The 23,566-nt window shown below is 40.6% G+C and overlaps 1 protein-coding gene across 7 annotated transcripts; it reads right to left on the bottom strand.

Annotated features, from left to right (window-relative positions):
- Positions 1-4,417: 4,417 nt before the first annotated feature.
- ZNF615 (zinc finger protein 615) lies at positions 4,418-22,553 on the bottom strand. 7 transcript variants are annotated; one of them, XM_054461946.2, is made up of 7 exons: positions 21,311-22,553; positions 20,463-20,500; positions 17,581-17,887; positions 16,864-17,067; positions 15,319-15,445; positions 14,976-15,071; positions 4,418-7,923 (listed from the first exon to the last, which is right to left on the bottom strand). In XM_054461946.2, exons 4-7 carry the CDS (start codon positions 16,873-16,875, stop codon positions 5,966-5,968), a joined length of 2,193 nt encoding a protein of 730 aa, XP_054317921.1. In that variant the 5' UTR covers positions 16,876-17,067; positions 17,581-17,887; positions 20,463-20,500; positions 21,311-22,553; the 3' UTR covers positions 4,418-5,965. The 7 variants fall into 7 exon arrangements, with proteins under 7 accessions (XP_054317921.1, XP_063513407.1, XP_063513408.1 ...); XM_063657337.1 differs by lacking the exons at positions 17,581-17,887; positions 21,311-22,553 and adding an exon at positions 21,165-21,255; XM_063657338.1 differs by lacking the exons at positions 17,581-17,887; positions 21,311-22,553 and adding an exon at positions 21,165-21,237 and having other exon boundaries at positions 20,463-20,562.
- Positions 22,554-23,566: the final 1,013 nt, after the last annotated feature.

Here is a 23,566-nt window from a genome sequence, read left to right on the forward strand (position 1 = left end):
TTTACGGCCTTTCCTACTCTGTAAAATGGCCGCGCCCATAGCCGTGGCTCCTGACGGCAACCATGTTTGAAAATCGGACGCACAGAAGGCAGTGGCGGGTTTTTGAGCCAGCGGCCAGGAAAGATGAGAAGTCACTGAAATCGCCTCGTTTCCTGGCACTTAAAGTCTTGCGAAAGGGGGAAGATTTTCAGAGACTCAGGCTTTATCAGGCAAATATGGGGCCAGCTAAATTGCCTTTAGCGCTTTGCCATCCACTTTGTTAAATTAAAAAAAAAAAGTTTTGAAAAAGACAAGTAACAGTGCAGCCAGGTGTAGGTATCCCAGAGAATGAATTGGAAATGGAAAAGGTAACAGGTCAGGTAGAAAGGGAAAAGGCAACAACACATCAGGTAGGCAGACACCCACGGGAAAGCGTCTGGCGAAAAATAGCTTGCAGGAAGCGGTTTTTAAGAACAGAAAAATAGCAGATATTCGGGGGGGGGGGGGCGGTGGTGGTGAAGAAAGAAAAAAATTGTAATTTTTTTTTGAGACGGAGTCTTGCTCTGTCGCCAGGCTGGAGTGCAGTGTCGAGATCTGGGCTCACTGCGACCTCTGCCTCCCCGGTTCAAGCGATTCTCCTGCCTTAGCCTCCCAAGTAGCTGGGACTACAGGCACGCGCCTCCACGCCCAGCTAATTTTTGTATTTTTAGTAGAGACTGGGTTTCACCATGTTGGCCAAGATGGTCTCGATCTCCTGACTCGTGATCTGCCTGTCTCGGCCTCCCAAAGTGCTGGGATTACAGGCGTGAGCCACCACGCCTGGCCTCAAAATAATAATTATTATTTACAAAAAAGCAGAAGACGGAGGAGGAAAAGGAAGAGGAGGAGGAAGAGAAAAGAGGAGAAAAGCAGAGAAAAGAGAAAAGAGGAGAAGAGAGGAGAGAAAAGAGATTTCGAGAATGAGTTACAATGTGAGCCTGGCCATGACAGACTAAAGGAACTGGGCCTCCTAGAAAGGCCACTTTTAGTAAAGGTGCCAATGGGAAGAGCAGAATCAGAATTGAGAGTATAAAAACATTGTTAAGAGCTTTTTGACAAAAGTGCCAAGCCCAATAAGGATAGTCTTTTTCAACAAGCGGCACTGGGATAATTGGATATCCACATGCAGAAAAATAAGTTAAGACCCTCAAACCATACACAAAAGTTAACTCAAAATAGATCATAGATCTAAGTTTAAGAGATAAAAGTATAAAACTTGGAGAAGAAAAAGGGAGATAATCTTCATGGACGTGAGTTAATTCTGAGAGTAAAGGATGACCCATAAAACGAAATAAAATTAATAAAGTGGACTTAATTTTTTTTTAAGTTTGTGCTTCTAAACACAACATTTAAGAAAGTGAAGTGGAGCATGGTGGCTCACACCTGTAATCCCAGCTCTTTGGGAGGCCGAGGCAGGCGGATCATCTTAGGTCAGGAGTTCCAGACCAGCCTGGCCAACAAGGCGAAACCAGTCTCTACTAAAAATACAAAAATTACCCGGACGCGGTGGCGCGCACCTGTAATCCCAGCTACTCGGGAGCCTGAGGCAGGAGAATCGCTTGAATCCGGGAGGCGGAGGTTGCAGTAAGCGGAGATCGCGCCACTGCACCCCAGCCTGAGCGACAGAGCAAGGCTCCTCAGTAAAGACACCACTTCGTCACCCTGAATTACTCTGATTTTTATGGGTACAATGAGAATAGTGGATGTAGGAAGACAACGTTTTTAAATAGAAACCTTCAGGACAGATTTGGACTTGAAATACTGACAGGAAGTGTTTCCAGCATCCAGTTAGTCTCAAAGCAACCACTAACCTTCAACTGCACACCTCAAAGCCTCCAGCCTCATTACATTCTCAAACACAGACAAGCCCCGTCTTCCCCTAAATAAAATTGCCTTCAAATTCAATTTAAAACTTACCACAGAGGAACTCCTTTGACACTCCTCCCCCTAGACCTTTCATTCACGCCACTCCTCTTCCTAGCTTGGGCTTCTCTGTATCTGAGCCCCATATTAAATTGCAAATCTGAGCAAAAAACAGCATTCACTGAGACACATTTTCCATCCAGTTTTCAATTACTGAGACTCATGAAGAGTGAACATATAGACCTCAAGCTCTGTCCATGGGACCCTCAGTCATTAAACTCTTAAAACTAAGCCTTAACCTTCGACATCCCAAGGGTCCCTTTCTCACACCCATATTCCTCGGTGACTAAACTGAAATAAAACCCCTGAACACGGACGTTCACATGCATTTCCACTTCATGGTCCCCACAAGCTCCCCATCCTGATTCACATGCAGCATCAGGCTCTCAAGGCTACAGTAGCAGCTGCCAAAGGCTGAACACATATCAGAACCTACTTCCGATTCTGGAATTCTGGTGCTGCAACCCCATCCTTCGCCATCTCTACGAACACCAAGAGGCTGGGAGGCGGGCTTCCGGAGAGGGATATGGGACATTTCCCAAAGTCCAAGTTCTGGCTTTGAACATTTTATATGAGGTAGCATAGCTGTTTTACCTCATAGAGCATATTATGTTATTTCTGATGGGAGTGACTGTAGATTATTACTGGAGTGATAGACACGCACATCAACAGAATAGAGTCAAGAAATGGACACAAGAACAGGCAACTGATTTTTACAAATGTTCAAAATCAATTTAATGGAAAGAGGACAGTGTTTTCAATACTGTTGAATCAACTGGGTAACCATAGGCTGAACTTTAAATTAACCCTTACCCTATATACAAAGTTGAATTTAAATGGATCATATTGCTAAATATTAAAAAGCAAAACTGGCTGGGCATGGTGGCTCATACCTGTAATGCCAGCACTTTGGGAGACTGAGGTGGCCGGATCACGAGGTCAGGAGATCGAGACCATCTTGGCCAACATAGTGAAACCCCATCTCTACTAAAATACAAAAATTAGCTGAGCATGGCGGCGCATGCCTGTAATCCTAACTACTTGGGAGGCTGAGGCGGGAGAATCGCCTGAACCCAGGAGGCGGAAGTTGCAGTGAGCCGAGATCATGCCATTGAACTCCAGCCTGGGTGAGAGAGCGAGACTCTATCTCAAAAAAAAAAGCAAAACTACATTATTTTGTCAAAGGAAGTAGAAAAAGAATTATCAATTACAGTAAGGAAGGAATACTTGGATGTAATGCCAAAACCCCACAATCCATAAAAATTAAAAAAAAAAAAGGCTGGGTGCAATGGCTCACACCTGTAATCCCAGCACTTTGGGAGGCCATAATGGACGGATCACCTGAGGTCAGGAGTTTGAGTCCAGCCTGGCCAACATGGTGAAACCCCAATCTCTACAAAAGTACAAAAATTAGTGGGGCATGAGCAGGTGCCTGTAATCCCAGCTACTTGGGAGGCTGAGGCAGAAGAATCACTAGAACCTGGGAGGCAGAGGTTGCAGTGAGCCGAGATCATGCCATTGCACTCCAGCCTGGGCAAGACAGCAAGACTCCATCTCAAAAAAAAAAAGTTGGACTTCATCATAATTAAAATCTTTTTCTCTGAGAAAAAAAAGAAAGAACCACATCTAGGGAAAAATATTTGCAAGTGATATAAAACCTTTATCCAGCTGGATAAAATCCTTATCCAGCATTAATAAACAACTCTCAAAGCAGTGCACAGTGGCAAATGCCTGCAGTCCCAGCTACTCTGGAGGCTGGGACAAAAAACTTCTCAAGACCGGGAGTTTGAGACTGTAGTGTGCTATAATGGTGCCTGTGAATAGCCACTGCACTCCAGCCTGAGCAACATAGTGAGACTTTGTCTCTTAAAAAAAAAAAAAAAAAAAAGCCTTTAGGGAAGTGCAAACGGAAGGCCACATACAATTGGTATGTTTGTATTCATACCAATACATGCACAATAGGATAGGTAAAATAAAACATTCCAGTCCTGCGTGGTGGCTCACGCCTGTAATCCCAGCACTTCAGGAGGCCGAGGCAGGTAGATCACGAGGTCAGGAGTTCGAGACCAGCCTGGCCAAGATGATGAAACCCCGTCACTACTAAAAATACAAAAATTAGCCAGGCGTGGTGGCAGGCGCCTGTAATCCCAGCTACTCAGGAGGCTGAAGCAGGAGAATTGCTTGAACCCGGGAGGTGGAGGTTGCAGCAAGCCAAGATCGTGCCACTGCACTCTAGCCTAGGCGACAGAGCAAGACTCCATCTCAAAAACAAAACAATACAAAACAAAAAAAATACTGACATCATCAAGTGGAAGAATGCGGAGCAACTGAACCTCTCTATATATTGCTGGTGAGCAATGAAATACCACTCTGGTTAGTATCTTACAAAGGTAAACATATACTTACCTTGTGACCCATGAATCATACTCTGCAGTAATTATCCTAGAGAAATAAAAAATTGTGCTCACACAAAGCCTGTGTGTACAAATGTTCATAAGATTTTTATTTGTAACAGTAAGAAAAACTGGGAACAACCCTAATGTCCTTCAGTGGGTGAATAAACAAATAGTGGTATATTCGTATCACAGATTATTAGTCACCAATAAGAATAAAACAATGATACACAGAACAACTTGGATGGATTTCAGGTTAATTTGCTTTAGTTGAAATAGCCAATACCAAAAGCGTACATGCTGTATGATTCCATTTTTATAACATGCTACTAATGACAAAACTAAAGATGAAAAGATTTCTGATTGCCAAGGATTAGGGTTGAGGAGAGGCTGTGACTATAAAAAAGTAGCATGAGGGAGTTTGCATTGATGCAACATTCTGAATCTTGACTGTGGAGGTGGTGACATGAATCAACATATGTGATTAGATTTCTTAAAGCTGCACATAAAAACCAAACAAAAATGCGTGCATGTTAAAACTGGTGATTTCCAAATAAATTCTGTAGTTAACAGTATTGTAACAATTTCACTTTCCTGTATTTGGTAATGAACTATGCTTATGTAAGGTGTTATCTTTGGAAGAAGCTGGGTTAAGGGCATTCAAGAACTCTGGAATATTTTGGTAAGATTTTGTGAATCTAAACTTATTTCAAAATAAAAACTTACAAAAACATCTTATTTATATTAATTTCATAACAACTGATGTCACTTATAAACTTAAACACATTCAAGTATGGTCAATTACACTTATGAATTGAATATACTGTATCCAGTTTCATTCTGAAGTACTTCAGTTATTCTGAAATAACACAAACTTAGAACCAAAGAAATGCAGGAGCTAATCATATAAAATGAGGCAGGCATAAAATACTCCTGTATTATATACAATATTAAATTTTAGTTCGTGATTAGAGGAAGTCACAATTTAAAATGTATAAAATTAGTGACAAGGCAACTAGGAATATGGCTCAAGGTATCCTGTTCCCAAATGCACATGAGGCATATTATCTGTTAAGGTTAGAATTGTGACAGAAAGCTCTCATCCATCATTTTGCCAAGGCTTCTTTCCTTCATTAAATTCTCTGATATTTTCCTAAAAGTCTTCTACATTGAATGTTTTCATAAGTTTTTTTCTGCATTATTTCACAGCACATGATGAGGCAAAACATTTTACTGAAAACCCTGCCATATTCACTGCCAGAGGAAAGTATTTCTCCAGTGTGAACTCTCTCAATCTAATGAGGTTTTATTTTTGGGCAAAGACTTTCCTATAATTATTACATTTCCACGAATTAGTAGTTTATTCATGATCTATGATCACTTCTGAGGGGGTTTATCTTCCCACCAAAGGCTTTCATAGTCTGCCACATTCATAGGATTTTTCTCAGTATGCAATTTTTAGACATAATGTCCTAAAATATTTTCTCAAATGTTTTGTACATGTTTTCTCTGACACAAAACATGAAGTAATTGATCACTAAATAAACAACCACATAGTCTGCATTCATGAAATTACTCTTCTTTGCAGGTATCTTAAGGGCCTACATCTGGCAAAAGGCTTTCCCAAATGACTACCTGTGAATTCTCTTGTGTTTAACAAGGATAGACAAGTGGGCAAAAGCTTTCCCACAATCACTACATCCATAGGGCCTCTCTCCTGTATGTTTTCTTTGATGAACATTGAGCCCTGATTTTGTAGTGAAGGCTTTCCCGCAGTCACTGCATTTGTACGGTTTCTCTCCTGTGTGAATTCTCTGATGTGTAATAAGATCATTTTTGCGCAAAGAGAATTTTCCACATTCAGTACATGCAAAGGAAGTCTTTCCTGTGTGAAATCGCTGATGTTGTATGAGGCATGTCTTCTTCCTGAAGGATTTATCACATTCATTGCATTTGTATGGCTTCTCTCCCGTATGAGTTTGCTGATGTATACTGAGAGTACTCTTCATGGTGAAGCCCTTTCCACATTCATTGCATATATAAGGTTTCTCCCCAGTATGAGTTCGCTGATGTGCAATGAGCATGCTTTTCCCAGTTAAGCCTTTGCCACATTCACTGCATACATAGGGTTTCTCTCCTGTATGAGTGCGCCGATGTACATTGAGATGACTCTTCTCAGTGAAGCCTTTTCCACACTCATTGCAAATATAAGGTTTCTCTCCTGTATGAGTTCGTTGATGTCCCATTAGCCGGATCTTTGCTGGAAAGCCTTTTCCACACTCACCACATACATAGGGTTTTTCTCCAGTATGAGTTCGCTGATGCACAATGAGGCGGCTCTTCACAGTGAAGCCTTTTCCACAATCATTGCATATATATGGCTTCTCTGCAGTATGAGTTCGCTGATGTACAATGAGGTCACTCTTCATGGTGAAACCTTTTCGACATTCGGTGCATACATAGGGTTTCTCTCCAGTATGTGTTCGCTGATGTCTGATAAGTGGGCTTTTCAAGGCGAAGCCCTTTCCACACTCATTGCATTTATAAGGTTTCTCTCCAGTATGAGTTCGTTGATGTACCATGAGACAGTGCTTCATTGAAAAGCCTTTTCCACATTCGCTGCATGTATATAATTTCTCTTCTGTATGAGTTTGCTGATGTGTGATAAGACTGTTCTTCAAGGTGAAGCCTTTCCCACATTTATTGCATATAAAGGGTTTCTCACCAGTATGAGTTCGATGATGTGCGATAAGACGCCTCTTCTCAATGAAGCCTTTTCCACATTCACTACATATATAAGGTTTTTCTCCTGTGTGAGTTTTCTGATGTGTAGTGAGACTGAACTTTGTAGAGAAGGCCTTCCCACATACACTGCATCCATGGGGTTTCTCTCCTGTATGAGTTCGTTGATGATAAATGAGCCGACACTTCTTGATGAAGGCTTTCCCACATTCGCTACATGTGTAAGGTTTCTCTCCCATATGAGTTTTCTGATGTATATTGAGCTGCGATTTCTTGAGGAAGGTTTTGTCACATTCAGTGCATTCATAATGTTTCAGTTCTGTATGAGTTCTCTGATGGTCCATTAGCCTGGATTTTCTGGAAAAAGCTTTCCCACACATACTGCATACATGAGGTTTTTCTCCATTGTGAACTCTCTGATGATCAATAAACTGAGACAACTTGAGGAAGGCTTTCCCACATTCACTGCATACATGCGCATTCTCTATGTTATGAGTTCTCTGTTGCTTAATGAACTGGGACTTATTAATAGGTTTTGCAATTGCAGGAAACTTCATTTCAGTATAAAATTGTTTATGGTTAGCATGAAAAAGGGATTTCCCATCTCCATTAAACTCAGCAGAGTTCTTTAGGCCAGAGCTCCTTTTCTGGTTTTCAAAACTTAAATTTGAGTTTAAAGGTTTTTCATGTAAGTCAAAGGTATCACGATCTTGCTTCAGCAGGAAATGACCTTTGTTCTGATTAACAATATTTCCAAACATATTCTGTTCATGGCACTGTTTCACACTCTTCTGAATACTTCGATTTTGCAAGTGATGCTGCAGAGGATCATCAATTTTCCTGATTTCTAGGAAAGAAGAGAACAGTCAATCACTCCATCATCTTGTTTTGAAATAAACTATTTAAACTATTTTTTAAAACTGCCTTGGTGTGAGGTGACTCTTTAGTGAAAACCCTATTTTATTTATTTATTTTTTTGTAAGCAATAAAGCTTTTTAATCACCTGGGTGCAGGCAGACTGAGTCCGAAAAAGGAGTCAGCAAAGGGTGATAAGGGGAGGGCAGTTTTATAGCATTTGGGTAGGTAGTAGAAAATTACAGCTAAAGGGGGTTGAAAACCCTATTTTAGTATAAAGGAAACTCCATGTATAACTATCCCTCATCTCTTACACATTGGGAGAGATGTGTAAGATTCCTTTTATCTCTTACACATAAAGGAAATTCCATGTATAAATATCCTTCATTTCTTACAAATAAAACACAATAATATAAACACACCTAAAAGTAAAAGCAACTGTACAAACAAGGCTAGATAATTCACAATGTATATAGATTTGGCAGCTTTCTAAATAGGTCTTTATACAATACACAGATAGTCAAATATAAACAGGTCACTTTTTGCAGGGAACCCCAAAATTTGGCAGGACACCAGACCATAGAAATTAGAGAAATATCAGACCACACAGGTTGATCCCAAATGACAAAGGCTGTATTAATTTATTCTACAAATGTTTGCTGAATGACATCTATGTGTAAGTCACTATACTCATGTTTGGGATATACAAACACCTTTCTTCTTTTTTTTTTTTTTTTTTTTTGAGACAGGGTCTCTGTCACCAAGGCTGGAGTGCAGTGGCATAATCTCAGCTTACTTGCAACTATAATTTCTCCCTCCCAGGCTCAAATGATCCTCCCACCTCAGCCTCTTGATTAGCTGGGACCACAGGCATGTGCCACCACACCCAGCTAATTTTTTGTATTTTTGGTAGAGATGGGTTTTTGCTGTGTTATCTAGGCTGGTCTTGAACTCACAAGTTCAAGAAGATCCACCTCCCTTGGCCTCCCAAAGTGCTGGGATTACAGACATGAGCCACTGCACTCAGCCAATTCTCACAAAGGTTTAATTTTAGTTAGGAAAAAATGAAATCACAAGGAAGCAAAAAAATAAAGAAGGTAATTGCATTTTGTGAAATGTGGTTAATGGAACAATGGAGATATAAGAGGTGGAGAAAATCAAGATATAGTTAAAGAAATGACAAGGTTCACTAATAGGTTCAATAGGAGGAGTGAAAGAGGGTTAAAGGAAGTGAGGACTCAAAGATTATTCCAAAAATTATATGGTTTCAGGCTGGACACAGGGGCTCACACCTATAGTCCCAGCACTTTGGGATGACGAAGCGGGTAGATCACATAAGGCCAGGAGTTCAAGACCAGCCTGGCCAACATAGTGAAACCCTGTCTCTACTAAAAATACAAAAATTAGGCATGGTGGCACATGCCTGTAGTCCCGGCTACTTGGGAGGCTGAGGCACAAGAATCGCTTGAACCCAGGAGGTGGAGGTTGCAGTGAGCTGAAATCACACCACTGCACTCCAGCCTGGGTGACACAGCGAGACTCTGTCTCAAAAAAAACCACAAAACTATATGGCTTCAGCCATTGGATAGGAAGAAAAAAACCTCATGATGAAAATAGGAATATTACTATCTGGAATGAAGGGAAAAATTTAGCATGCCTTGTGAAACACATAAAGTTTAAGATGATTACCACACATCCAAGTACAAACATGAGGAAATTGGTTGAATATATAAATCTCGAAAAGGCTTTATCTGGAAACAGCAATGTAGATGACATCCAACATTTACAAATTATTCAAAGAAAGAGTACTGGATGAGACTTTAGTTGGAAACATGTAGAAAAAAAGAATGAAGGCACAGGGCCAGGGAACTTGTCAATCCAACGTGTAGAGTTTGGGAATTTGTTAAGTCCACTGAAATGAACCAAACACTGACTATTATGATTAGGTGCACAAGTGGAGACCCAGGTGTACAAAACAAACATCTAAGAATGGTAAGAATGTAATAATAGCCTCTTGAAAATTGCTAAAATAGATTTGAAGTGTTCTCACAAAAAAAGTAAGTATGTGAGGTAGTATATATGTTAATTTGTTCAATTTAGCCATTCTACAATGTACACATATTTCAAAACAACATGTTTTACGTGATAAATATATGTATTTTTTATTTAGGAATTAAAAAGTAATTGTGTCCTGGTGTGGTGGCTCATGTCTGTAATTCCAGCACTTTGGGAAGGTGAGGCAAAGAGGATCACTTGAGCCCAGAAATTTGAGACCAGCCTGGGCAACATAGTGAGACCTTTCTCTATAAAAAATACAGAAATTAGCTGGGTGTGGTGGCATGTAGTCCCAGCTAGGCTAAAGTGGGAGGATCACTTGATCCCATTCTCTATAAAAAATACAGAAATTAGCTGGGTGTGGTGGCATGTAGTCCCAGCTAGGCTAAAGTGGGAGGATCACTTGAGCCCAGGAGATTGAGGCTGCAGTGAGCCATGATTGTGCCACTGCACTCCAGCCTGGGTAACACGTAGAAAAATAAAAAAAAAAAAATCATAAATTTTAAAAACAGAAGAATGTGAGATCCTCAGCATTTGATTTAAAGTGTCACATGCTGAGTGATTATCACATTCCCCAAACTTGCTATTCTTCTTCATTCTATGTACCACCATTAAACTAATTTTCCCAAAGCACAATCTCAAGTTTAGATGAAAAGTTCTATACTTAAGACTCTATCTAATGACCTAACTGGATCATACTATCCCATGTTGCTACAGAAAGAGGGAACAATGATTTGCAGCAAAGTGTTAACTCAGCAGGCCTGGGCTATTCCATCCCTACACATTCCAAAGAAAGACTCGTCTTAACTGCCTTCTAAAAGATAACCTCTGAGCCCCTGGAATATTCTGCCTGCCAAGGGTATCTTTTAATGCCTGAGGCCTTGGGTCATATCAGATAGTTTATGCTAGCAATGTGATTTATGGTGGACACCTGGTTTTGCATGTCTCAGGTTTTGGGCCACATTTGTATTGTTTTGACTCTGGGGGGCTACAGACACTGGGCTTAGATGAGCTTCCCTAGTTGGCAACAACTTCACATGTGTTGTCAAACACTGTTGCAGGGAAAATTCAGCACTTTGTGCAACTCCACTAGAACAGGAGAACTGAAAGCTTGCACCTAGTTTCTCCTGGATTCTTCTTTCTGTACTTTTTACCTTTGATGATTTTAATTTGCATTATTTCACTGTCACAAATTATAATCATGAGTGTAGCAGTTCCCTCTCCTCCCCATTAACATCTACCTTCTACATAGCAGGCAAAGTAATCTATCAAATAAATTAGTTGTATCATGTCACTTCTCTACTCAAAACTCCCTACTGTGTTCTCAACTCATTTGGAATAAAATCAAGGTCATGAATGCCCTTGACAGGCAGTATGTGACCTCTGTATCAAAACTTCCAACTATGCCCCCACTGTTCTTATTTCCAGACAGTTTTGCTTTTGCTCACTCTACTCTATCCATCCAAGCTTCCTAGAAGTTCCCCAAACACACTCCAGGGTCATTTTTCAACTTCTCATTGTCTCATACCTGCAACACTCTTCATCCAGGGAGCCTACACATGTTTATCATCTATCTGCTCAAAGGCACCTTAACAAAGAGCTGTTCCTGCCCTACAAGCACAGCACCAACTCCTAACACTTACTGTTCCACTAGCTGCTTTAACTTTCCTTATAGCAATTTTTACTCCAAGATATGTTATTTATATATCTGCTTATTATTGGTTATATGGTTACTTCTAAGAGAACAAAAGCAATGTGAAGAATAAAGACATGGTAAGTTTTTTCTTTCTTATTTGTACTGCTGATAGCGTTGGAATATAGTAGGCTATCAAAACACAAGTTTTGGGTGTGTGTGTGGGGCGGGGGGGGGTTTGTCACCCAGCCTGGAGTGCAGTGGCATGAACTTGGCTCATTGCAATGTCTGCCTCCAGGGTTCAAGTGATTCTCCCACCTCAGCCTCCTGAGTAGCTGGGATTATAGGCACATACCACCACACCCGGCTAATTTTTGTATTTTTAGTAGAAATGGGGTTTCACCATGTTGGCCAGGCTGGTCTCGAACTCCTGAACTCAAGCGATCCACCTGCCTTGGCCTCCCAAAGTGCTGGGATTACAGGCATGAGCCACCGCGCCCAGCCCAAAACACAAGTTTTAAAGGAGGGAATCATATGACAAGAAACATGATTAACTGGGACTAGGTGTCATCAAAATATGATAGAAAAGTAATTAATGTTATTTCTGTATTCTAGCAATGAATAATCTGAAAATGTAATCAAGAAAACAATTCCATTAACTGCAGAAACAAAAAGAAAACTATACTTAGGAATATACTTAGCAAAGGAAGTACCAAATTTATATTCTGAAAGCAATAATGCATTGTCAAAAGAAGTCAAAGACCTAACAGGATATAAAACTGTCCAATGTTCATGGATCAGAATACTTAATATGATGAAAATGGGAATACTCCCCCAAATTGTTACACAGACTCAGTGCAGTACCTACCAAAATCCTAGCCACCCTTTTTGTAGAAATTTACAACTGATTCTAAACTTCAAATGGAAATTCAAAGGACTCAGAATAGTCAAAACAATCTTCAAAGCAAAGAACAAAGATGGAGGACTCACACTTCCCAATTTCAAAACTTACTATAAAACCATAATCATCAAGACTATTTGAGAATATACATTTATACTTAGTATATGTTCCAAAACTGATTGTGGTATGGTTACACAACTAGGTGAATAGATTAAAAACCACTGGCTTGTACACCTTAAATGGGTGAAATCATGTGATATGTGCATTGTATCTCAATAACAGTTTACAAATATAATGAAAAAAACAAAAGCTATACAGAAATGAATGCAGTCAAAACATCTAACATGAATTAAAGAAAGTTCAGAATTAGCAAAACTATGAAGGAAGGAATTTGCAGCAGACATAAACGTCTGATGGTTTGGGCTAGAAATAATATAAGATATTAAAAGATCTTTTCTAATTAATCAAAACATTATCTTAAAGTAGAGAACTTTAAGAGAGCTCAGCATGTAGAAAACATTTAAGGTAATGCCAGAATTTAAGAGGTGCAGTAATGAAGGAGACCCTGAATTTAAATAGGACAGCCTGCAGCACGATTCACAACAGCAAAGACATGGAATCAACCTAGGTGCCCATGAATGGTGAACTGGATAACGATGGTATATATACACCATGGAATACTACAAAGCCATAAAAAAGAACTAAAGCATGTCGTCTGCAGCAACATGGATGCAGCCGGATGCCATTACCCTAAGTGAAATAACTCAGAAACAGAAAACCAAATACTGTGTATTCTCACTTGTAGCAAGAGCTAAACATTGGGAACACAGGGACATAAAGATGGGAATAATAGGCACTGGGGACTCCAAGAGGAAGAAGGGAGGAAGGCAAGGGTTGAAAAACCACCTATTTGGTACTATGTTCACTACTTGGGTGACAGGATTGAGCTTCTATTGAATCCTTGGCATCAGGCAATATATCCATGAGACAAACCTGCATATGCATCTCCTGATGCACCTCCTGAATCTAAAATAAAAACATTAAACATAAAATAAAATTTAAAAAATAAAATTAAATAAGGATAGCCAAAAGCATTATTCTTAGAGGGAAGATGATTCTTGTTCCTTGTACACAAAATGGGAAGTTACAGGCTAGTTGTCATGAAGACAAGTAAAATACATGGAAATAAAGTAAACATTACATAATATTAAGGCAGAAGTTAATTTGGTAGTCTCTTCCAGACAATGAAGAGTTAACTCATGGGAATGAAAAAAACTTTTAAAAGTTATGAGAACAGTAAAGAAAACGGAAGAAGGATGGGCTGGGCATGGAAGCTCATGCTGTAATCCCAGCACTTTGGGAGGCCAAGGCTAACAGATCACTTGAGCCAAGGAGTTCAAGACCAGCCTAGGCAACATGACAAAACCCCACCTCTATAAGAAATACAAAAATCAGCTGAGCATGGTGATGTGTGCCTGTAGTCCCAGTCACTTAAGAGGCTGAGGTGGGAGGATCGCTTGAGCCGAGGAGGTCGAGGCTGCAGTGAGCCTGGGTGACAGATGAGACCTTGTTTCCAAAAAAAAAAGTGTGGAGAAACTCAGTATTCAGTATAGGAGGAATAAGAGAACTTAAGAAACACATAAATGCCAATTAGAGACCAGGTTATCATGGGCACAGCATCCAGAGTGGAGAAAATGAGGGAAAATAATGATTCCCAGAGTGGGAATAATGAAGGAAAATTATTATTTTCCTACTAGGGCAGGAAGATGCAGTAGTCAGAAAAAAGTAATGAGTTCAAAGGTCTCTCTTTCTGGAGAGGCCTGGAAAGTGGAATTTCATAGCAAGAGAGGTAATACACAAGCAGAGACACTGTGACAGTGGACGAGAAAAGGCAGATTTGAAAATCCTAAGAAGATAATTATATAGACAAAAATAAGATGTGTATAAAATAAACAAAGATGAAATCTCAAGGAAGAAAAAGTGGGGGCCGGGCGTGGTGGCTCAAGCCTGTAATGTCAGCACTTTGGGAGGCCAAGGTGGGCAGATCACGAGGTCAAGAGATCAAGACCATCCTGGCCAATATGGTGAAACCCCGTTTCTACCAAAAATACAAAAATTATCTGGGCGTGGTGGTGTGCGCCTATACTCCCAGCTACTCAGGAGGCTGAGGCAGGAGAATCCCTTGAACCCAGGAGGCGGAGGTTGCAGTGAGCCAAGATCGCGCCACTGCACTCCAGCCTGGTGACAGAGCAAGACTCCATCTCAAAAAAAAAAAAAAAAAAAGAAAGTGGGGCATATTTTCCATACTACAACAAAAAAGAGCTCTTCCCTGGGAAGAAGGAGTCATGGAGGGGCTGTTGCTGTGTCTTCAGATGCCCTCACTGCTTTGACGTCTGCTCTGTGTGGGCAGAACATGGGGTCTGTGGCTGTCCACCTGGCTGGTCCTCTCACTCACCAAAACAGATTCGAGAGTAGATTTCATCTTCTGTTGTGCAAGTTTCTTCTCCTCGTTCCAATTTGGAGAGTGCATCTTGTTTGCTGGCTTGAAACCCTGTTCATGGGAAATGACAGAAGATTTAGACAAATCAAACGGGGCTGGCATATTGAAAAAGGAGAGTGTTACATTTAAAGAACTACACAGGTATCAAATCTGTAACAAGAAGGTAGATTATACTCTCTTGTGTGGGGCAAGAGAATGATGTGAGAATCTACCACTTCAGAGTACTGCAGGTAAGCAGCTGAGAAAGGAAGGCCACTGACTGGGCACCATCTGAGTGACACAGGGCAGCTGTCCTCACCCACTGCCACCAGGTTGCTGTAGTTCTCCAACATCACGTCCCGGTACAGGTCCTTCTGAGCAGGGCTCAGGAACTGCCACTCCTCCCAGGTGAAGTCCACAGCCACATCCTCCAGTGTTAGGGATTCCTATAATAACACACTTCTGTTTAATGAAGTGATATTCTTTTGGTGATAGGAAAAGAATGTCAAGGAAGTCATTCTGCTCATTTTCACCATATAGGAAGCTGGTGGGGTTTTTTCTTAGTACATTTTGACAGAATAAGAATCCCAGTAAAATATTCTGTAACTGTGAGGTCATCCATTCATTCAACAATGTTGAAAAGTCAAAGAAATGTCTGTAATACACAGCTATCCAATCCTCTTGCTAATGAAAGAAGATCTATAATATATAGCATCTATTTCCCAATACCAAACTAGTTATAAGTATATGCCAGTTACAAGTAGATGAATAATACAGATTCTTAAATTCACTATGAGCTTTCAGGCCAATATCAAACTCTGCAATGAAGACATGGCAGATGCTAGTATCACAAGACAATGCATTCTAAATAACTATGGTTAATATAGTTAACCATGTTATTATTTTATTCTGAATGAAATAAAAGAAACTATATAAAACATGTATAAAGCACAAAGATTATTAGATGATTAAGCAAATTTGTTTTTTTGTTTGCTTATTTTGTTTTTTTGAGATGGAGTCTCACTCTGTTGCCCAGGCTGGAGTGCAGTGGCACAATCTCGGTTCACTGCAACCTCTGCCTCCTGGGTTCAAGCAATTCTCCTGCCTCAGCCTCCCTAGTAGCTGGGGTTACAGGCGCATGCCACCAGACCTGGCTAATTTTTGTATTTTTAGTAGAGATGAGGTTTCACCATGTTGGCCAGGCTGGTCTCACACTCCTGACCTCAGATGATCCACCCGCCTTGGCCTTCCAAAGTGCTGGGATTACAGGCATGAGCCACAGTGCCAGGCCATGATTAAGCAAATTTGGGAAAAAAAAATCCTTAGAATATATATGCAGACACATGCATGCACACAGACAAATTCATATATATGTGTATGTTATTAGACAGCGTTAATAACATTAAATACAATGAAGAAACAGCTAAAAGAAATCTACTTTTGCATTTATGAGAAGGCTACAGTTAAGAACACCACCTACCATAACACCTTTGTGAAGAACTATCAAAGATGTATGTGAGCCTCAGAATTATAAGCCATGAAACATTAACATCCCTCAAGAAACTGGTCTGCTTTCTCACAGTTGATGTAACTTATCATGTTTCCCTTGTATAGCTTGTCAGAGATACTAGAGGCAAGTTTACAGCAAATGTAACCTACGGGGTCCCACACAGTCCCACAAATTCCAACATGAATCATGTAGTATGAATCCTATGAATAATATATCCCTGATCCTTCTTTGCCCAGATTTCTCCAGGTCCTGATATTTCCAATTTATACTTTTCTGATTAATTACCCTGATTTTTACAGGACTTTAAAAATACATTGGAGAATAAAGGAAAGAATAAAACAAACCAAAAGTCACCTGGGCCTGCATCCTTGTCTCCTAAATTTGGGAAATGACTGCTAACTTGGACGTTCTGTATTTGTCTCTTCTGAATCAGCTCTAAATTTCTGTGCAAAAACTTCAATCTCCAATCAAGGATGTCCCCAGAAATGATGACACCCAAGTCTTGGAAACTCCGCCTCCTTCCTTCACTTGATTTCTCTCATTCTCAGCACCTGTGGGCTGAAGCGCAAATTACTCTGAGTGGTACATTCTTTTTAGGCCCAGATGTTGTCACTGTTCCTATATGCTCACCTTAAATCAAGGCCCCCAAATATCTATCTGTTCTTTTATTTAGTGCTCCAGAAGCTTTTATATCTGGGCTAGTAAAATATAACTTTCTGAATATATGGGAGGTACAGCACCCTTCTATATAAAGTTGACATGGTATGACTACTGCTAGTAAGTGAAAGAGAATGCAGGAAAAAGAATCGTCACAACGTGATGCCCAGCAGCAGGGCAATCCTCAAGCAGATCAGTTTTAGGAAAGAGGTCACATAGTTAAGATACACACATTTTTTCTTTAAAACCATGTGTACCCATCTACCTTTTCAGAGGCCTTTTTACATTCTAGGATACTGTAATCTGAGAAAACTGTCCTAAGCAAATAATAAGCACTATCTTATTTAAATTATTCATTACCATCCACATCTTTAACTTTTTTTCTTTTTTTTTTTGAGACTGAGTCTCACTCACTCTGTTGCCCAGGCTGGAATGAGTAAGACTCCAATGGCGTGATCTCTGTTCACTGCAACCTCCATCTCCTGGGTTCAAGCGATTCTCCTGCTTCAGCCGCCTGAGAAGCTAGGATTACAGGTGCACGCCCCATGCGCGGCTAATTTTTGTACTTTCAGTAGAAATGGGGTTTCACCATGTTGGCCAGGCTGGTCTTGAACTCCTGACCTCAAGTGATCCACCCATCTCAGCCTCCCAAAGTGCTGGGACTACAGGCATGAGCCACTGCACCCGGCCGCCATCCACATCTTGATACGTGCAAAGTATTCTAAGTATAAATGTATAAAGGATACTCAGCAAAAATATCCTTGAGGAATTACATATTACAGCAAATCCTAACGGATATTCTTCAAGCAAAAGAAAGATGACTCCAGTGTAAGCAGAGGAGGAAGGTCTGAAGAGGAACAAAATGGTAAGTAATTAATAAAGCCTAAATCAGTATTGACTGGAAAAATAATACTGATAATAATATATCAGGAAGTTTTAATATATATAGTGTTAAAATATTCCATAAGAACAAATAGGCCGGGTGCGGTGGCTCATGCCTGTAATCCCAACACTTTGGGAGGCTGAGGCGGGCGGATCACGAGGTCAGGAGTTCGAGATCAGCCTGACCAACATGGTGAAACCCCATCTCTACTAAAAATACAAAAATTAGCTGGGCATGGTAGCGCGTACCTATAATCCTAGCTACTCAGGAGGCTGAGGCAGGAGAATTGCTTGAACCCGGGAGGCGGAGGGTGCAGTGAGCCGAGATTGTGCCATTGCACTTCAGCCTGGGCGACAGAGTGAGATTCTGCCTCAAAAAAAAAAAAAATCCAAAAAAAAAAAGAACATATAAAGTAGGAGGATGGCAAATGAAAAAGTATTTTAAGATATCTGTATAGTAGAAGAGTATAAAATACTAATTATCATAACATTAACAAATAAGTTTATATGTTGTTCGTAATCAATAGTGTCAGCAATAAAACTAATTTTTAAAAAATTATTTCCATGTTAAAACAGAGGTCTATGGTTTCCGTGGCAGCTACTCAACTCTACTGTTGTAGCTCAAAAATGCCCGTATACAAAAAAATAGACAAATGATTGTGGCCAGGTCCCAACAAAACTTTATTAACAGAAACAGGTGCTGGGAGATTTAGTCCAACGGCTCTAGTTGCCCAACTGTGAATTAGTGCAGAAAAGCCATATGGTCACCTAAATCAACAGTCAGTAACATAGTATCCAGGACCTGGACCACCTGTTTTGTAAATAAAGTCTTATAGGAACACAGCTACATGCATTCCATGACATCTCGTCTCAGGCTATTATCACATTACAATGGCTGAGTTGAGAATTTGGGTCTAGAATGTCACTCAGTAGAAGGCAGTATAAAAAAATAATCAAAGATGACTTTTGAATATAAGGGGCAGATTATCAGTATTTGCCTGATATGTCTGTATTCCTTCAGTCAGGTGGCTGGATACAAAATTTAAATAGAAAAATCCTATATCCTCCTACAGCATATACAGATCAAGAGTCAGTATTAAGAGCAGAACATTTCTTGGGAATAATTCAACATTCTATTGAAAATTGCCAATAAAGGTATCCCTGGTAACCCAAAACCCCATTCCTAAAACTTTCTAAAAAGGTAATATTGGCAACAGTGTGCTATCTGACAGGTCATTTTTACTTTCTTCACTTGATTTTTCATAGGGAAAACACAGGTTTACATCAGAAAAATATTAGCATTCTACATTTAAAATAAAATTGCTGATGGTAGTTCAGTAATATAAGTTTACGGCTTTAAATGTTTTCATTAATAGAAAAAAGAAACCAGGCGGGAGGAAGGGAGAGAAAAAAATGAATATAAATACAAATTTTACAAAAGACAAAACCATAAATAATCCTCAGAGATAATGGTGAGGAAAAGATGTTTAACTCCTCTTTTGGCCAACAAGTAAAGAGACACAAGTTATGCCAATCACACAATGAGAAAGAAGCAGAATCAGGGCTGAAAATCCAGGTTTGTTTCCCTTCAAAATCCACTTTTACTGCACTTTATACCTAACCAAAATTATCTGTAAATCAGATGCTTCCCTATTAAGTAAATAAATAAAGCAATTAACAGGCTATTAGTAGAATTCTAGTTAATCATATACAGAATTATTTAGAGGAATGGTACTTATGTCTGTAACTTACTTTGAAATATACCAAAATCAGTAACAAATAAGGAATGATTCACAAACAGAGGAATGGATGAATACTTAGAAAACCAGCAGAGCTGATCTAATACAATGTTAATGGTAAAAGCTAGGTGGTAGGTATATTGGCATTAACATTAAACTTCTTTCAATATTTCCATAGGTTCAAAAATTTTCACAAAAAAATATGTTAGGCAGAGAGAAAAATATTGTAATACTAAGAATTAAGATGACCAAATATAAAATAAATATTTAAAATTAATTTATCTTTTGTTATAGATTATAAGGAAAGGGGAGTCAGAAAGCAATACACTGCAATAAAAGTAATAGTCTAGATTGAAGATTAAAGGCAGGAAAAACAAAATTCATGGATAAATGGATAATCATAAAATGTTCCTAAAAATGATACCTAAACATTTTAATACATTTCACTTCTATCCAAACGGATGCATAAACTTAATGTGAATGCACTTATAGTACCACCAGCTCGAACAGTAAAAACAACTTCTAAATGTTTATTACATAATATAAAGCGAAAAAGATAATAGTACCATTTACGTAATTTATCTGAATTATGAATATTAAGTACATAACATACACGTCTAAAATGGAAATATTCTGAAAATTTGACAAAGGTTATCTTTGAGTAACCGAGCTTACCATGGCAGAGATGTTATCTTACTTGCGTCAGAAAGAACCTGAAAAGAAATATCCAAGAGGATACGCTGGAAACTTGCAGGACAAAGGGTAGAAACCGCATCTTAAATATAAAACATACTACTTTTAGGTATGCTAGATGATTGATCTCGCCAAAAACTTCCATTTCTGAGGATTCAAGACCAAGGGGTGATGGAAGGTGCCAAAGGGGATTTAAAAACCAGTCGTGGAGAAGGGTCTTGGGCAGAAGGGGAATGCTAATGAGCATCAATTCTGTTCCAGCAGCCAGGGCTGGGGCTAACCCACCACCTGCCATGGTTCCCAAGCCACCAGAGCTGCAGCCGACATCGGAATCTGTGGCGCTACCACCACCGCCACCCGGATTAATTCCAAAACCTGGATCAGAAACCTCCGTACCTTAACCCCCAAGACAGTTCCTCAATCATTTAGTACCAAACAAAACCTGAACCATAAACCGATTCGCTGACCAAACAAACCCTCCAGTTCGCAACCACTGAGCCCCGCCAAAGGACAACAGCAAAGACACCAGAATGTGACTTGGGCACTCAGTAGCTGATCTCTAGAGATCTTTAACCACAAACTACACGAGGACCCTGTGACTGGTCCCAGAGGTACACCGATCACACACACACACACCCTATCACAGACCCCTTATAGTTCCCCTGCGATAGGAATTGGACCCACGCTAAGCTCCTGAAAGAATTCCACTGGCGTCGCCAAACGCTGGCGCCGACAGATACCAGTCCATCACCACTGTCCACGAACACGCCCAGCCACGGACAGAATTTCCTCCCCCGTCACCACAGCGACCGCCCAGTGACAGAACTTACTTCCCAGAACTTGGTCTGCTCTGGCCTCATCTCTCGGCCTCCTCAGTGCCTTACGGCGACTACCCAGGGTCGGAGGCGTTCCCAGCGTCTGCGCAGATGCAAGATGGCCGCGCCCTCGTCGCCGTGGCTCCATGGGGGCCGCCATCTTTGAGTATCTGACGTATACAAGGCAAAAGGCCCGTTTTGGCGCTGGTGACCGGGGGTGACCGGGGATGGCTGGAAAGATGAAAGAGCACTGAAACTGTCCTATTTCCTGGCACCTCAACCCTTCATAAATACGGGTCCACATACAAAGACTCTAGTTTACACAAGACAAAAATGGCGTGGAGGTAAATCCCTTTCAGCGCTGAATAGAAGTCTAAGATGGCCGCGACCTTTACACTTTGTACAAAGGTTAGGAAACAGTTCCTTGTGAGGGAAAAGGAGAACCGGCCGAGGGGACACCTCGGCCAAAGCCAGATTTCTAGCAGAAAATAGCTTGAAGCGCCTTTTGGACGCAGAAGAGGGCTGTTAGCTACGCTGACGGAACACGGGTAGCAGTCAGACTAGGTAATGAAAACGGTTGGAACGTGCCAAAATTTTGTTGGGTGAAAGGCATGGGGAAAAGCCAGTAAAAGCCAGAAAGTATAGTTCCCAAGGCGGAGGGGAGAGCCTGGGACCCAGGTGGAGCCAAATATGAGGGCTGGACTCAGGAGAAGTGGCCAGAAATTAAGGGAACAGGACCACTTCAGTGAGAAAAAAAGGTTGGGTAAGAGGCCGGGCGCGGTGGCTCACGTCTTTAATCCCAGCACTTTCGGAGTCCGAGGTGGGCGGATCACCTGAGGGCGGGAGTTCGAGACCAGCCTGACCAACATGGAGAAACCCTGTCTCTACTAAAAATATAAAATTAGCCAGGCACGGTGGCGCATGCCTGTAATCCCAGCTACTCGGGAGGCTGAGGCAGGAGAATCGCTTGAACCCGGGAGGCGGAGGTTGCTGTGGGCCAAGATGGCATCATTGCATTCCAGCCTGGGCAACAGGAGCTAAACTCCGTCTCGAAAAAAAAAGAAAGAAAGGTTAAGAAAGAGATCACGTTATACTACATGTGCCACTGCGAATAGTATGTGCAAAGTCATGGCAATGCTGAACTGTAAATATAAATCCAACCAAACTTCCTATATTAGAAGAATAAGAGAAAGGAAATGCCTGTGTGAATCTGTGTGTGTGATATAGGTATCAGTATATAAATATACAGAGAAATTGTCAAACTATTTTTCAGAGTCAAGTTCGTGTTCCATTTCCTATTCTCACCGTCGTATATGAGATTTTTTCTTTCTTTTTTTTTTGTCTCTTTTTTGAGGCAAGGTCCACTCTGTTACCCAGTCTGGAGTGCCTGGGGAGATCGCAGCTCACTGTAACTTGGAACTCCTGGGCTCCTGAGCAGCTGGGACTACAGGTGGGCGCCACCACACCTGGCTAATTTTTAAATTTTCTGTAAAGACGGGGGTCTCACTATGCTGCCCAGCTGGTCTTGAACTGGCCTCAAGCAGTCCTCCCACTTCATCCTCCAAAAGTGCTGGGATTACAGGTATGAGCCACTTCACCCTTCACCCGGCCTATAAAGAGATCTGAAAAGAAATAAGAAAAAAGATGGGCGCGGTGGCTCATGCTTGTAATCCTAACACTTTGGGAGGCCAAAGTGGGAGGATTGCCTGAGCTCAGGAGTTTGAGATCAGCCTGGCCAACATGGCGAAACCCCATATCTACTAAAATACAAAAAAAATTAGCTGGGCATGGTGTCTCAGGCCTGTAGTCCCATTTATTCGGAAGGCTGAGGCACGAGAATCGCTTGAACCCAGGAGGCAGAAGTTGCAGTGAGCCAAGACCACGCCACTGCACTCCAGCCTGAGAGACAGAGCGAGACTCTTGTCTCAAAAAAATAAAAATAAAAATAAGGAAAAGATGATCAACTTAAAAGCTCTCTAAAATTTTCTATAAATAGATGAAGGAAATAAACAGGACACTTTTTTTTAATGTAAATGATCCTAAACAATTTTAAAAATATCTGTTTTACTAATATTCAAACAAATGCAAAGTAAACGTGAAATATAAATGTTTTAACCCTTATTAAGGTTTGTAAAGATTGAACGACAAATTATATTTAGATTATAAGGCCATGGAACAAAGGCATTCTGTTATGCTAAGCCTCTTTAAGTCTTCTTTTTCTGCATGGTAGGTAATAATGTTGTCCATTACATACTGCTTTAAATGAATTGA

The sequence above is a fragment of the Pongo pygmaeus genome, chromosome 20 (assembly GCF_028885625.2).
Source record: "Pongo pygmaeus isolate AG05252 chromosome 20, NHGRI_mPonPyg2-v2.0_pri, whole genome shotgun sequence".
NCBI lineage: Eukaryota > Metazoa > Chordata > Mammalia > Primates > Hominidae > Pongo > Pongo pygmaeus.

Bases quoted from the DNA above. Each gene is read 5' to 3' on its own strand.
- ZNF615 (XM_054461945.2), bottom strand. The intron at 15,072-15,318 runs GTGAGGACAGCT...TCCCATGAACAG, and splicing joins CAGCAACCTGGTGGCAGTGG to GGTTTCAAGCCAGCAAACAA. The intron at 7,924-14,975 runs GTGAGTGAGAGG...CTTCTTTCCTAG, and splicing joins CTACTCTCGAATCTGTTTTG to AAATCAGGAAAATTGATGAT.